Source organism: Peromyscus californicus, unplaced genomic scaffold (genome assembly GCF_007827085.1).
Source record: "Peromyscus californicus insignis strain IS unplaced genomic scaffold, ASM782708v3 Scaffold_18__1_contigs__length_77618521, whole genome shotgun sequence".
Classification (NCBI taxonomy): domain Eukaryota; kingdom Metazoa; phylum Chordata; class Mammalia; order Rodentia; family Cricetidae; genus Peromyscus; species Peromyscus californicus.
Window position 1 is genome coordinate 25,890,742 of NW_026294480.1, and position 13,968 is coordinate 25,904,709.

The window sequence follows — 13,968 nt, forward strand, 5'->3', positions numbered from 1 at the left end:
CTTCTCAAAAATGCCTCTGCTGCTGCTGAGGTTGCAGGGGGAAAGAACCTTTATATAGTGTTGGACACCAGGATGGAGGGTACTCTGTACGCCTGCCCCAGCTATCCTACTCCTGGGTGTCTACCCGAGGGAGGTAACTGTACACTCGTGATCTATGCAGCAGCATTCACGATAGGTAAGACATGGCATCAGCCTGTGCACAGAAGGCATGGTACATATTCACAGTGGAATATCAGCCGTAACGGAGAATGAATCATGACATGTTCAGGAAAATGAGTGGAACTAAAGGTTATCATAGTAAGCGAAATAAGCCAGACACAAGTATTGTTTTTTCCACTCAAACATAGAATTTGTTTGTTTGTTTGTTTGTTTGTTTTTTAATAAACCAGAAAGTAGTAATTGGACTGTTAAAAAACAGGATAAGGGGATATGGATGTGTATGTAAGATAGGTTGGGAAAGGGAATACAGTCAAACACAATAATGCATATATATATGGAAATGTCACAGGGAAACTCATAGATAAACTAATTTTGTTACATAAGAGGCAAGTTTTATTTTCAGGTTTTTTTTTAATTTTCTAAACTTTCTTTTGAAAGATTGAAAAAATTTCTTTGAAATTTTTGTACATGTGTACAATATATCTTAACCTTATCCACCCCTGTTCCCACCAACTCCTCCCCACCCAGCAGTTAAGAGGGCTGGCTGTTCCTCCAGAGGACCTGGGTTCAATTCCCACCACCCGTATAATGAATGGCTCCAAAACCATCTGTAAGTTCAGTTCTGGGGGATCCAATACCCTCTTCTGGCCTACATAGGCATTAGGTACACACACACAGTACAGACAGACAGACAAGCAAAATATCCATACACATAAAATTAATAAGTCTTAAAAAATACCCACTGAGTGCAGTTCGTGATGCCCATCAGTGCCTGACTGTGGGGCATGGGCAGCCCATAGCAGCCACCCTCCGAAGTGACTCTTCCTCCCACAGAAGCCTCCCAACAGCTACTGGGTTAAGGGTAGACTTGTTAGAATGTTTAAAAAGCCTCCCTACTGGCTTCTTCTATGCTCAGATTAGCTGAGTCCTGTTTCCTACTGTTATATTCCAGCCCCTGCTTTTTGGGGACTGCCTTGTAATCTGAGTATATTGCCTTCATGGGGAGAGTTCTCCAAGAAGCAGATGCTGAGTTGGAGGTAAGGGTGGGAACTGTTAGTGGGGGTAAAGCCTGAAAAGAAAGAAGCGGGACGGATGGAGGAGGGGAGCCAATATACCTGACCAGACCTGAGGTCTCTCAGCCCAATGAGGGACAAGGATGGTGTGGGCCGGGAGGTGGCAGAGGAAGTCAGGACTGACAAGACCCATGTCCCACTTGACCCAGTCATTGGCCAAGAATTACCCCAGAGTAATGTTGACCTGAGAAGTTCACCACCAGAGGTCATGAGCTAGTCATGCTGGTCGTCAGCAAGGTCCCACCTGAAGGAGAGCCACTCGGTGTGGCTCTGGAGGTCACATAGCCTGGGAATCTACCTGCACCTCCTTGGCACATCTTACGAGACAGTACACTCTCTTCCATGTGAATCCACAAGAGCAGAGGCAGGTGTTGGTAGAGCGCATTCCCTCATCACAGGGGGCAAGAACTACTGAGAATCAGGTGCCCCAGGGAGGGGCGAGCATTGCAGCAGTGTCTTGAGTTTGCCATTTGGCTCCACCTCTGCTGGCCAGAATGGCTCCTTACTACTCTGATTTTAAATAAACTGAACAAATACTGCCTCCATTTTTCCAGCATTCTTGGAGACTAATGCAAGCTCATTACTCAGAGATGAAATGCAGAAGTTAGCCACTTCCGCCCACACCCTGAGAAACTACTTTACCTCCTCCCTGCCAAGTGGGCCTGCCTGAAAATGCCCCTTGCTTCCCTACAGCCCTTGCTTATGGGTGTGAGACATAGTTGGGGTGTTTACTTACCACTGAAATAGAATTCCTGGTGTTGCTACGAGGCCTCTTTAGGCTGTTAGAAGTTGGCAACCCTTTTCCAGTTTTCAAGCCTGATATATATATAATCTCAACATCAGGACAGGACTTCGCCATGAATCCCAAGTTCATTTCCACCGTTTGTTTGGAATTAGGTGGGTTTGAATCCTGGCTCAGTTAATCTTACAAGCTTTGGCTTTTCTCACGTTGGAAAAGTGAGTCATGGTTTTTTCACCTGATGAGGCTGTCTTAGGTTGACCCGAGGTTCTGTGTTTATAGACTTAACATGGCATGTTGTTTGATGTTAATCAGTACTGGTGCCTGCCCCGTTTCTATGACTAAATTCGCTGGTGTGGAGCACTTCTAATGCAAACATGGTTAAGTAAGCTTTGCGTCTTTAACGTTTGTACCTGAACATCCTGCCGTTGAAGGCTATGTGTGTATGTATGCTTCACATGCAGTTACTTTAAAAATCCTGATAAAGAGGGAAAATGCAAAGGCATTTACATTATCTGAAAAGAGCTAAGAGCCAGAGGCCTCCAACAGCGCACACTATCAGAACCCAGTTCCAGCTACTCGGTGGATGCCAAGGTTTTACCATCGTTCCACCCACATCTGGAAAGATGTGCCTTGCCTGTCTTTCTAGGCCAGAGTTCTGTTGACTTGACTTTCTTATAATCAGAGGTCTCTAAACCAGCAAGGGTCCGAACGGATCGCAAAGATGGATGGTCCACAGGAAAAGGCTCCAGCATCTCCTCCAGCTTCACAGTAGCAGCACCCTTTGCCTCAGGGAGGGAGACCACAGCTGGCAGGCAGTCTGCATGACCCTTAGTCGATTATGGGACCTGTCAGCCTAGCCATGCCTGCCAGAGAGGAAATGAAAAAGGAACAGGAAGGTTCTATATAGGATTTAGAATTAGGCAGGACATCGGCCAGAGCATGTAGATGGGGAGAGTGGCCTTGCTCTTTCTCTTAGTATCTTTTCTGACTTCAGAACAGGGTAAGTCATTGTGAAAAGGAGCCTGCAATTTTGATGGAGGCTGTTTTGACATAAGTGAAACCAGGCTTGGCACAAGGAGAGGGCCGACTCAGGCCAAACCCGTGGAACGGACCCTGGAAGGATGGAGGCGAGCTGGAGAAATTGTTTCAAGATGGGTCTGGAGCCGCTCGAAAGTCGGGGAACCAGAGGGCGCAGACATTTCGTCAATGTCTGAATTCGTGTGTGAGAAGCCTCGTGTGGCCCCCTGAGACACACAGGCTAATGGGGTTCCACCTTCTCTCAGTTACCCCTGAAGAAGGAGAAGGACACTGGGTGGACTTGGGAGGTCGTCTGCTGGTGGTGAGCGGCCAGCTGTGGCTGGTTTGGGGAAGGCAGAGCAGAAAGGGAGAATGTGGCTCTCAGTCCCAGAGCTTCTAGCAGCTTTTACTGTGGGAGGAATTTGGGAGATTGGCAGGAGAGTATGGGACTTGTCCTTACATTAAGTGGGTAGCTCTGCTCTAGAAGATATCTTGGGTTCTAGCTCTTAAAACTTTTTTCTGGGGCATTTGATAGCAGTCCCCTTGCAAGGGACGATCAGGAGCAACAGCCTATGTGGAAAGTCTAGGAACTAGCATAGGAAGGAACCTCTCAGGACTGTAGATTGCACGAAAAACATTGAGGAAAACAGTCTTCATCAGAGCTCATGGATGTACTAGCAAAGCGCCAGGCTTCCACTTCCCTCCTGAGAAGTTTACCGGAGTCACGAATACACACAGCAGCTAAGTGTTAGAATTTGCTGGAGAGGTTGCGAAGTCAACCCTATTACTGTGAGATGTGAGCTTCTGAGATCAAGACCAGTGATGACCTTGTTACATGGATATCAAGATGATGTTCCCATCAACCCCAGGACTTTGCTGCTGTCCCCAAATTGTTTCTCTGTGGTGCCCCACCCCCACCCCTTTATTTCTGGAAGATCTGAGAAGGTAATTGAAAGAACCCATAGTCTGCTTCAGCACAGAATGGATGTGACAATGTCTCAGAGGTTGCAGGAGATAGAGTTGAAATGGAAAAGGACATGTCTATACTCAACGCTGAGAGACAGAAATGTCTCTCGGCTGTCCTAAAGGCCGTCGACCTGAATTTATGCAGGACGTTGTAGACATTGCATATTGGCTAGACTTCAGATGCACATTGATTTACATTCTAGTCTCCGGTGCCCCTAAAATGTTGAGCTCTTTTTGTAAGCCTGGTGTTAGGAACAAAACCAGTTGTCGACCAGCTATTCTGTGTGCTGTTCTGCTGCAAGGGAAGAACTGTGGTTTTGCATGACTGGTGGGACACTGGTTGACCTGCTGTAGGCTCATGAATGATAACAAAAGAAATGAGGCTTCTGGGTCAAGGGTGACAGACAGTTCATTGTTCACGGGAATAATAGTACACTAATTCTTACTCTGTTTCCGCTCAGTCCCGTTTATTGCGGTTTGTGTTGGCCATGGCCACTCATTCTGAGAATAGTGAATGGCAAGTTTCAGAAACAATTCATGATTTTAAATTGTGCACTGTTCTCAGGAGCATGAGGGACTCTGGAGCCATCCCGCTCTGCTTTGCCCAAGATGCAAACCATCCCTTTGTCCAGGGTGACCATGCTGTCTCCACTACCAACTTGCTAGCCATTTAGCTGACTTGGTTAGTAGGTCAACTGTTGTGCTAAACAATTGATTGTGTTCAGATAACCCCTATTCTCTTTAATTGTAGCCCATTAAGCACCAGAGTAGAATTAATAACAATTCAGATGTGCCAAAGAGAAGCCTTAAGTGAAAAATTGAAAACTTGAAAATGTATGTACAGAGAAAAACAGTATATAGAGCAAGTATGGTCCCTTCATCAGGCATCCTCTGGGAAGTCTTGGAATACATTCCCCATAGATAAATCTAGATTACTGTAGCCAGAGTATTATTGCGTCTCCACCATCTCCCCAAGCCCTGGTTCCCCATGGGTAACATGCACCTCCATCCATAGCGATGACTTAATTTTCACTTTTTAAATGTGTGATACCCACAGGTTTTCTTAGAGAAGGTTGTGGAATTGGTGAGTCATCCCTCCAATTCAAGCTCTCTGGGAGGCAGCCCCCAAGGCAGACTACCACGGGCAACTAGCTCCCTTCCCCTCTGTGGATCTGTCTGAACTTGCCTCCCTCTGTTTCTCAGCCAAATCTTCCCTGGGAAATTAATCTCCGTGTATTTAACATTTCCTCCCAACCCACATTTCTTCAAAACCTCTAAACAACCTCTGAGAGTCCTCTGGAATGACCAGGCTTTAGCACATTTCCAAAGAACCATAGAATGACAACCCAACCTCCAAAGAACCATAGAAAGACAACTCAACCTCCAAAGAACCATAGAAAGACAACCCAACCTCCAAAGAACCATAGAAAGACAACTCAACCTCCAAAGAACCATAGAATGACAACCCAACCTCCATTACTTCTCGGGAGAAAACAACCATGGGCAAAAAACAGTTGATCTCCGTTTGTCCGATGACAGAGTAGTGGTTAGCACCTAATCTGGGGAGTGTGTGTGTCTGTGTGTGTGTGTGAATCTTACTCTGTATCCGAGGCTAGCCTAGGGTTACAGATGTAAGCCTCCCCTCCAGATTTCTACCATTGTTCTGTGTAACTCAGATTCCATGTTGATGATTTGGCCCCGTGACAGAATGCATGCTTAGCATGTACATGGCCCTGGGTTTCATCCCTAAGTCGAAAACACAAAAACAAAACATATACTGTAGCTACAGTTTTCCTGCCTGGCCCACAGTCAGGACAAATCTCTGTCTACTGCCAGTCCCCCAGCCGCTCAGATCCAACCAAGTAAACACAGAGACTTATATTGCTTACATACTGTATGGCCATGGCAGGCTTCTTGCTAACTGTTCTTATACCTTAAATTAATCCATTTCCATAAATCTATACCTTGCCACGTGGGTCGTGGCTTACCGAAATCTTCACATGCTGCTGGTCATGGTGGCGGCTGGCAGTGTCTCTGACTCAGCCTTCCACTTCCCAGAATTCTTCTCCTCCTTGTCCCGCCTATACTTCCTCCTGCCTGACTACTGGCTAATCAGTGTTTTATTTACTAACCAATCAGAGCAACACATTTGCCATACAGAACATCCCACAGCAATATACCCTTCAGACACTGTCATAGTACCATGTGTGAACATCCTCCTTTGATCAGGGTTTGTCTTCGTCTACAGAGTGTCTGGCATTCTGAGATGAAGTAGGAATTTCCACTTTGTTGAAAAGTCTTGAGTTATAGAATTCCTTTAGAGTTCTTAAGTTATATGATATTTCATGAGCAGTGCCCAGTGCTGGACATCGAAGTTATTTTGAAAAGAGAGAGAGAGAGAGAGTGTGTGTGTGTGTGTGTGTGTGTGTGTGTGTGCGCGCGCGCGCCGAGAAAGGGTTTCTTTATGTAACACTGGCTGTCCTGGAACTCACTCTGTAGACCAGGCTGGACTCAAACTCACAGAGATCCACCTACCTCTATCTCCTGAGTGCTGGGATTAAAGGTGTGTGCTAACACCACCCAGCGACACACAATTTAAAATAAAATATAATAAAATTTCATTATCAGATATGTTGGCCTTTATTTATTTTGAAGTCATCCAAGGAAAGTTAAAGTAAAATTCAAATTCTAATTAAATTCATAATTTTATTTGCCAAAATCTAAATTTGGGGAGTGGAGACTCGAGCCACTACCACAGAGAAGTTCCGGAACAGCCCCAGGCCTTTTTTATGAAGAGGAAATCTATTTTTTTAAACCTCAAACATCACTCATCGCATTTAATTTATCCTTTCTCAGCTGCCACGCCGCAGTTTGTTCAAGGCTGGTTCCCCCCCACCCCCCCACCCCACCCCCACACACACAGTTGAGCCTGGAGTTAAAGTCTGGTGGGAGGCACTTGAGCTGGGAGTAGATTCATGCCTTTGTCACGTGTTAATTCTCACGGGACCAGATTGGTCCTCTCCAGAGCTGACTACTGTACAGCGAGCCCATCCTTTGCTGTCTCCCATCCTGTATCCACTCACCTCTTCCGTCCGCCATGAGTTAAAGTCTACTTGTGAGATGTGCCCACCCAACCTAGAACTCCCCAGCCTTCAGCATCCTGAGCCAAAACAAACCCTTTCCTTTATGAATAGCCAAGGCTCAGGTTTCTGTTCAAACAACTCAAAGCTAAGACCAACTGATTTCAAAGTTCGCTGTAAGGTTTCTAATGCTTGAGGTGGAAAGACAGCTAGGCCAGTAAAGGCAGCCTTGCAACCAGGAGGACCTCAGTACAAGGAAAAGAAGAACATTTTCAGGCCTGCCTGGTGACTCATACTTGGAATCCTGTGCTGGGCAAATAAGCCTTACTGCCCAGCTTTCATGATGAGGACCGGGCCAGGGGGACATCTTGCGGGGGCAGGGGGGACAGCACTTGAGGAATGACACCCAAGGTTGTCCTTGATCCTTGATGTCTTTCACATGCACACAAACACGTGTGCACGCATACCTGCACACACACACACACACACACACACACACACACACACACACACACACTGGAAAGGAAGACTAGGTAAATCATTTGAATCATTTGGAGGCACACAGATAGAGAATATGGGTGGGTCTGTTAGATGTAAGGTGATTTTAAGAATTCTAAGGAAATGACCCCCCCTAGCCAAAAGGTCTTTCTCACTGGCTTATTATGGGGTCCATAATCCATTAATTACCCATTGTCTTTGAGATGACCTTATAAAATCCAGAGTCCAGGAAGGAACAAAACTACCTGTCTTACAGTTCCTTTCCGGTGTCACGGTATTATTTATTGCTAGGAAGCCAGAAGAAGGCAGAGAGATGGTGCAAAACTGAAAATAAACTATTTTTGGCTTTATGGTTTTGCCCAGCATAGACCCTGTAGAAAAACTGAAATGCTGTCTTCATCACAGGTGCCTTCCACAGTTCTAGGAGCTTCCATGAGAGCACATATGGAAAAAGACATTTTAGGTCTTGGACTTCAAAACAGTGGACTGGCCTTTTTGGTACTAAAGAAAATATCGGTGCGCACACACATACACACACACACACACACACACACACACACACACACACACACACACACACCACTCTCGTGAACCCAATGCCTCACACATACTCAGCAAGCATTCTTCCATGAACACATCCCAGTCCTTATGGCACTGATCTGACTATTAAGTGTGGGGGATCCTTTGGACCAGACTCTAGCGTATTCCTAGCAAGCCAGTCACTATGGCTTCCCTTTCTGTCACCAGCATGCTGCTGACATGGGCGCTCAGGGTGAGACGAGAGGAAAGATGAGCTGGCCTCCTTCCCACATGCTGAGAGCTCCGTTTTCCCATCTGATTTTCCCTGATGACAGAATCGCAGAAGGGCATCGTAATGTCTGTTTACCCAGCCTCCTCTTTTCTTTGGAATCAGCACTGCCTAGAGGGAGAGCAGGTGGCTCAGTACACTTCGGAAGCCTCTTTCTCTACTTCTCACTTCTTACTACGGATGGAGGCCACACAGCCTCCAGGCCTGTGGTTCTGTAAGCGTAGGAAGCAGGTTGGGTTTATGAAGGATTTAGTTGCTGACACTCTTGGCTTGGGAACCGGCAATGTGTAGGAGGTGGCGAGATTCCAGTGATACAGGCATTTCCCCCAGGATTCTTTGGGGGGCTCTGTACATGTTGATCTTTGTGGGGAGTGGAGGGCCCAGCCTGTCTTAATTTCCTGACTTTGAGGAAGTCTTTACCGTAGCTTTAATGATCTGAGCTCCTAAATACCAACCATTACTTCCTTCTTTTCTTCGTATTCCCCAAGTTCTGGAGTAGATACTGTGTCACGCTTCCATGGGTGCTCTCAGTTTTATTGTCTCCTGTGTCTCCGTATTTGTCAGCCCTCAAATACATGAAAAAGTGACTGGCTGTGACCTGCCTTCTCCATTTTGAGGGTCCCCTACTCCTCCACCTGTTCCTGGTTGATGGTTTCCGACACCGTTCTTGGTCCTCGTCAGCTTTGTCGATGACTTTTTCTCCTCTAAATGTGATGCCCTCGAAGGCAGTCCGTGTACGCTCTGAAAAGCCCAAACTAGAGCCGTTAACAAGAACAAACCCACACACGGATGGCTGCCAGAGCTTCCTTAGCAGGCGACACGCTAACGCCCCGTGTACGCTCGGCGTTGATCTGGTCTCACTTCATCTGCCCTCAAGCAGAAGTTCTTCTTGTCCTGGTCATTTCCTTCTCATTCTAATATCAGAATTCGTACTTTCTCCGGTCTGTTTTACCTCTCTTTTTTTCAATTTATTTTATTTTTGATGTGTATGCGTGTTTTGTCTGTATGTATGCGGACCATACACATGTCTGGTGCCTTGAGAAGTCAGAAGAGCATTGGATTCCCTGGCGTTGCAGGTGGTTGTGAGCCACAAGGCAGTACTGGGAACTGAACTCAGGTCCTCAGCAAAAACCAGTGCTCTTGGCCACGGAGCCATCTCTCCTGCCAGCCCCGCTTTATCTGTTCTTTACTTTGGGAATCGTAGTATTACTCATCAGCCACACAGAGATGGGAGTCTTGTGCAAGAGATTGTTAAAGGGGTGAAGATTTTTTTTTTGTTCAGTCTCTTCACCTGTTTAAATATGTATAATCATGTATACCTATGGGATATAAAGTGACAAATATGTGTCCTAATGATCCAATCAAGGTAACTGGCACCCATCACCTCCAGTACTGGCCATTCCTTTTGGAACACTCAGAACCCTCTCTTAGTTGTTTTGAAACATACAACTAAATGTTGTCAACCTTAGTTGCCTCATTCTGCTAAGGAATACTAGAATTTACTTCTACAAGAATTTTCTTTTGATTTGTTTATTTTTTATTTTTATGTGCGTTGGTGTTTTGCATGCATGTATGTCTGTGTGATGGTGTTGGATCCCCATAACTGGAGTTACAGACAGTTGTGAGCTGCCATGTGGGTACTGGATTGAACCCAGGTCCTCTAACCCAGGCCAGTGCTCTTAACTGCTGAAACATCTCTCCAGTCCCCAAGAATTTTTTTCTTTTTTAGGGACTGGAAGTAGAGCACAGAGGTAGAGTAGATTCATTTATGAGCACTGCAGAGCAAAGAACACAAGAAGAATCTTAGTTTTTTTTAATACTATGTTGCGATTGACTCTGTCATAGAAACACCCAGCTCCGGTTCTAGACTCTAGGAGAGACAAATTAGAAGTTTCTAGACTGTGGGATCTTCTGTTTGCTCGAGGTATTGGGGATCATTTCAACATCAACAATGGAATATAGTAAAAGACAGAGCTCGCTGGGAAGTACAGTGCCTCAGTCCATTGGCCAGGTTTCGGTCACCAGGTCCTGCCTGGACGCTGACACTGTGTCCAGGAAGGGGTTGCAGTCTAACCGTGCATGTCTGTGTGTTGCAGTTACCTGGCTGAACAGTGCTGGAATGGCGGCTTCATCTACCTGATCATGCTGCGGCGCTTCAAGCACAAAGCCCACCTGACTTACAATGGCAACAACGGCAGCCTCAGCTCAGAACCGGGAGAGACACCTACCTTGGAGCTGGGTGACCAAACCTCCAAAAAGGGGAAAAGAACAAGAAAGTTTGGGGTCATTTCCAGACCCCCTATCAACAAGGCCCCTGAAGAGCCCAAGAACAGCAGCGGCTGTGATGTGGCCGATGACCCCAGCTCTGAGTTGGAGAACGGCACAGACCCCGAACTCGGAAATGGCCATGCCTTTGAGCTAGAGAGTGGCCCACATTCTCTCAAGGATGTGGCTGGACCCCATCTGGAGAAGTCAGACGTGGACAGGGGAGCAGAACTCAGAATTCCAAATGCAGAAGCTCCTCTGGGGGCCAGCAATGACAAACGCCGCTTTTCAAAGGCTGGGAAGACCGACTTCCAGTCCAGCGACTCCCTAGCACGGGTAAGGCACAGCTGGATTATAGAATCTGATTCTGTTTTCGATTTTCTGAGCATGCATACATGCATGCCTGCCTGTCTGTCTGTGTGTTGGTATATGGGTGCATGTACACATATGGGTACATATGTGTGGAGGCCAGAGGACAATCAAAGGTATTATTCCTCAGATGCCCTCCACCTTGTATTTTGAGATGAGGTCTCTCAGTAGCCTGAAACTCACCAGCCAGGTTAAGCTGAGTGGCTGGCAAGGCCCTGGAATCCACCTGACTCATTCTCTAGCACGCTACCATGTCCAGTTTTTTGTGTGGGTTCCGGGCATTGAACGTGCGTCCTCAAGCTGGCAAGGCGAGCACTGTAGGGTCCGAGCAGCTATTTCTTTGGTCCTGGAATCTGAATTTTAACATAAATACTGTCGAAGTTGCCTTTCAACTTCAAAAAAAAAAAAAAAAGATAGACCTAAGCGATCCTTGCACTTCGAAACCAACAAACTCCTCCAGATGAATGACCAGAGCCTGTCCCAACAGCAGAAAAGTTCAAGTAGTTCTATCCCACTTAAAGAGCCAGTGAAGCGATCCTAAGTGGAAAATTGAAGCCTTCTGTGGTAACATTTGAGCCCTCTGAGGCCCAGATAAAGCATTGTACTGCCTGGTTATTCATCACGACTGTCACAGAGAAATTGCTACTTCAAGGCCAAAGATTCCTGGTGGCAGTTGATAAAGCAAACACCCCAGGCTCAGCGTGACACAGGAAGGGCGGCCGACACAGGGAAGCATCTGCTTTTATTTTTAACAGTTCAAAGCCAGTGCTATTTTTATGAGATCATGTTATTACATTGGTAAATTCCAGGGACACACAGAAGCATCTTACTGAAGTCTCATCGAAGTGCTTTTCTCTGTCACAGTTGAGATCAGTCCTTGTGGAAGTGAGAAGAGACTAGGGTGGCTGAACTTCTAGCCCAGGCTGTCTCTGCCAGCGTCCTTTCTTAAGAGTTATGTTTCTGTAGGGCAGACATGTCTGGGACATGAATCCTCTTGGCAGAGGGTGCTATGGAAGCGATAGCTCCCGGAGTGGGTGCGGACTGGCTGCTCTGACTCGGAAAACACCTCGGGGGGTAAAAGGCAAAGGTGGAAAGGAGGTGTGGAAGCATCATGTTTGGATTTGGCTGCTGAGAAAACGGTACCCTGGGAGTGAACGGGATGTCCCATAAGGCTATTTGGTGCAATTACTTCTGTAGTTTTAACCAATCCCTAGGCAGGATTCAGAAGAAATAACCACCCTCTTAACCACAGAAAGCCTTAGACAGAAGCAGCCTTCTCTGTGGATAAATGGAGGAACAGATGAGAAGAAAGGCCCTGTTTCCATCTGTGCTCTCTGTTCATTTTATGGGGCTCCCCCAAGAGGTTTAAAGATTAAACAAGAATCTAATATATACCACCCAAAGACTAAAAGCACTAAGATTCTGGCCACGCTAACTTGCTCAGCGTCTTTTCCCCCCATCGTGATTAGACTGTGAATTCACAAAAAGCCTAAGATGAAGACTTAGGTGCATAGTGTTGGCTTCCTGGATCATTTCAAGGGTTTAGGTGCCAAAGGAGGTTGAATCCCACAAACAGTCTAAAAAAAAGTGGTTTTAATATCCTAGGACATGATGGGAATAATTTCGGACGATTTGTAAAGAAGAAGAAAAATGCAAAACACCAAACTTATAGAAAAGTCCCCATCCCCCACTCACTTTAATTGAAAAAGCAGAGAGATAAAATTGAATTTCTAGATAAGACTGTGAAGACTTTTTCTGTCACAGTCCCTCTTACCTACCTTTTGAGCTCAAGGTCAAATAACCCAGAAGGTGTAAAGATTTTAAAAATGCAAATCCTGGCCTAGTACTCTAGGGACATTTTTAAAATTACATTTTGCATGTTTTTTATTTGGGGTAGGAGCTGTGCATGTATAGCATGTGTCTCAAGGTCAGAAGACAATTTGGAGGAGTCTGTTCTCTCCTTCCGCCATGTGGTCCCAGGGATGGAACTCCGGCTGGCAGCTTAGCAGCAAGCACCTTTACCCAGGGAGCCATCATCTCTTCAGCTGTATGGGACAGTTGTTTAAAGCCACATTTTTTCTGGAAGGGGGAGATCTGTCACCTGCAATTGGCACTTTTTCTAAGGACCCATAATGCACAGACCGGTTGGCTGTGGTCGTACTGCTAGGGTTGGAAAGTGAAAATGGGATGACACACCTTATAGAGTTATGTTATTACCTACCAACCCAGAAGTTTCTTTGCTGGTGCATTTTCTCAGGATCAAGGGCTGATTGAGCTCTGCACAGCTTCCCCCACTCTACAATAGCAGCCCTTGACATAACCCTCCATGAATGCTGACTGGGTTCTTGGACTGCCGTGAGTGGGTTTTTTAGTCTTACTCCAGCATAGTTTGAGACTAAGGTCACGCTAAAATGGAATTTCCAGAAAATAGCTATTTACCTCTTAAGTCTTTGGGGAGGGGAATTCCATTCCATTTGAATAGTAGGAGATTTGACATGTCAGTGTAATTCCGTTTCTGCTTTAATATTCCATGGAGACTTAATAAGTTACAGGAAAGGCCTACAATGCCCAGTCAGACCACTTTGTTTGGCGGGTTCTTCTTTTTTATAGGCTTACTTGTTTTAAGAAAATATTACATTAAAATAAATCCCAAGTCATTGTTTTCCCACTCTGCTCTCTTTTAATAGAGTAATAGGAAATATATTTCTTTTTAACAGTCTTTTTTTGTTTGTTTGTTTGGTTGTTTTTTTCCCCAAGACAGGGTTTCTCTGTGAAACAGCCCTGGCTATCCTGGATCTCACTCTGTAGACCAGGCTGGCCTATGAACTCACAGAGATCCACCTGCCTCTGCCTCCCAAGTTCTGGAATTAAAGGCGTGTGCCACCACCACCACGCCTTGTTTTGATTTTTGAAACAGGACTTCTTACATACCTCTGGATGACCTGGTACTACGTAGCTCAGGTTGTCTATGAACTCATAAGAGTTCACCTG

The 13,968-nt window shown here is 45.9% G+C and overlaps 1 protein-coding gene across 6 annotated transcripts in view; it reads left to right on the forward strand.

Annotated features, from left to right (window-relative positions):
• Positions 1-13,968, forward strand: part of Pdzd2 (PDZ domain containing 2) — a 375,253-nt gene that overhangs the window by 260,861 nt on the left and 100,424 nt on the right. For all 6 annotated transcript variants that reach the window (XM_052743096.1, XM_052743092.1, XM_052743095.1 and 3 more), the window contains one exon: positions 10,440-10,944. In XM_052743096.1, the coding sequence (XP_052599056.1) occupies positions 10,440-10,944 (505 nt within the window). The remainder of the gene's footprint in view (positions 1-10,439; positions 10,945-13,968) is intronic.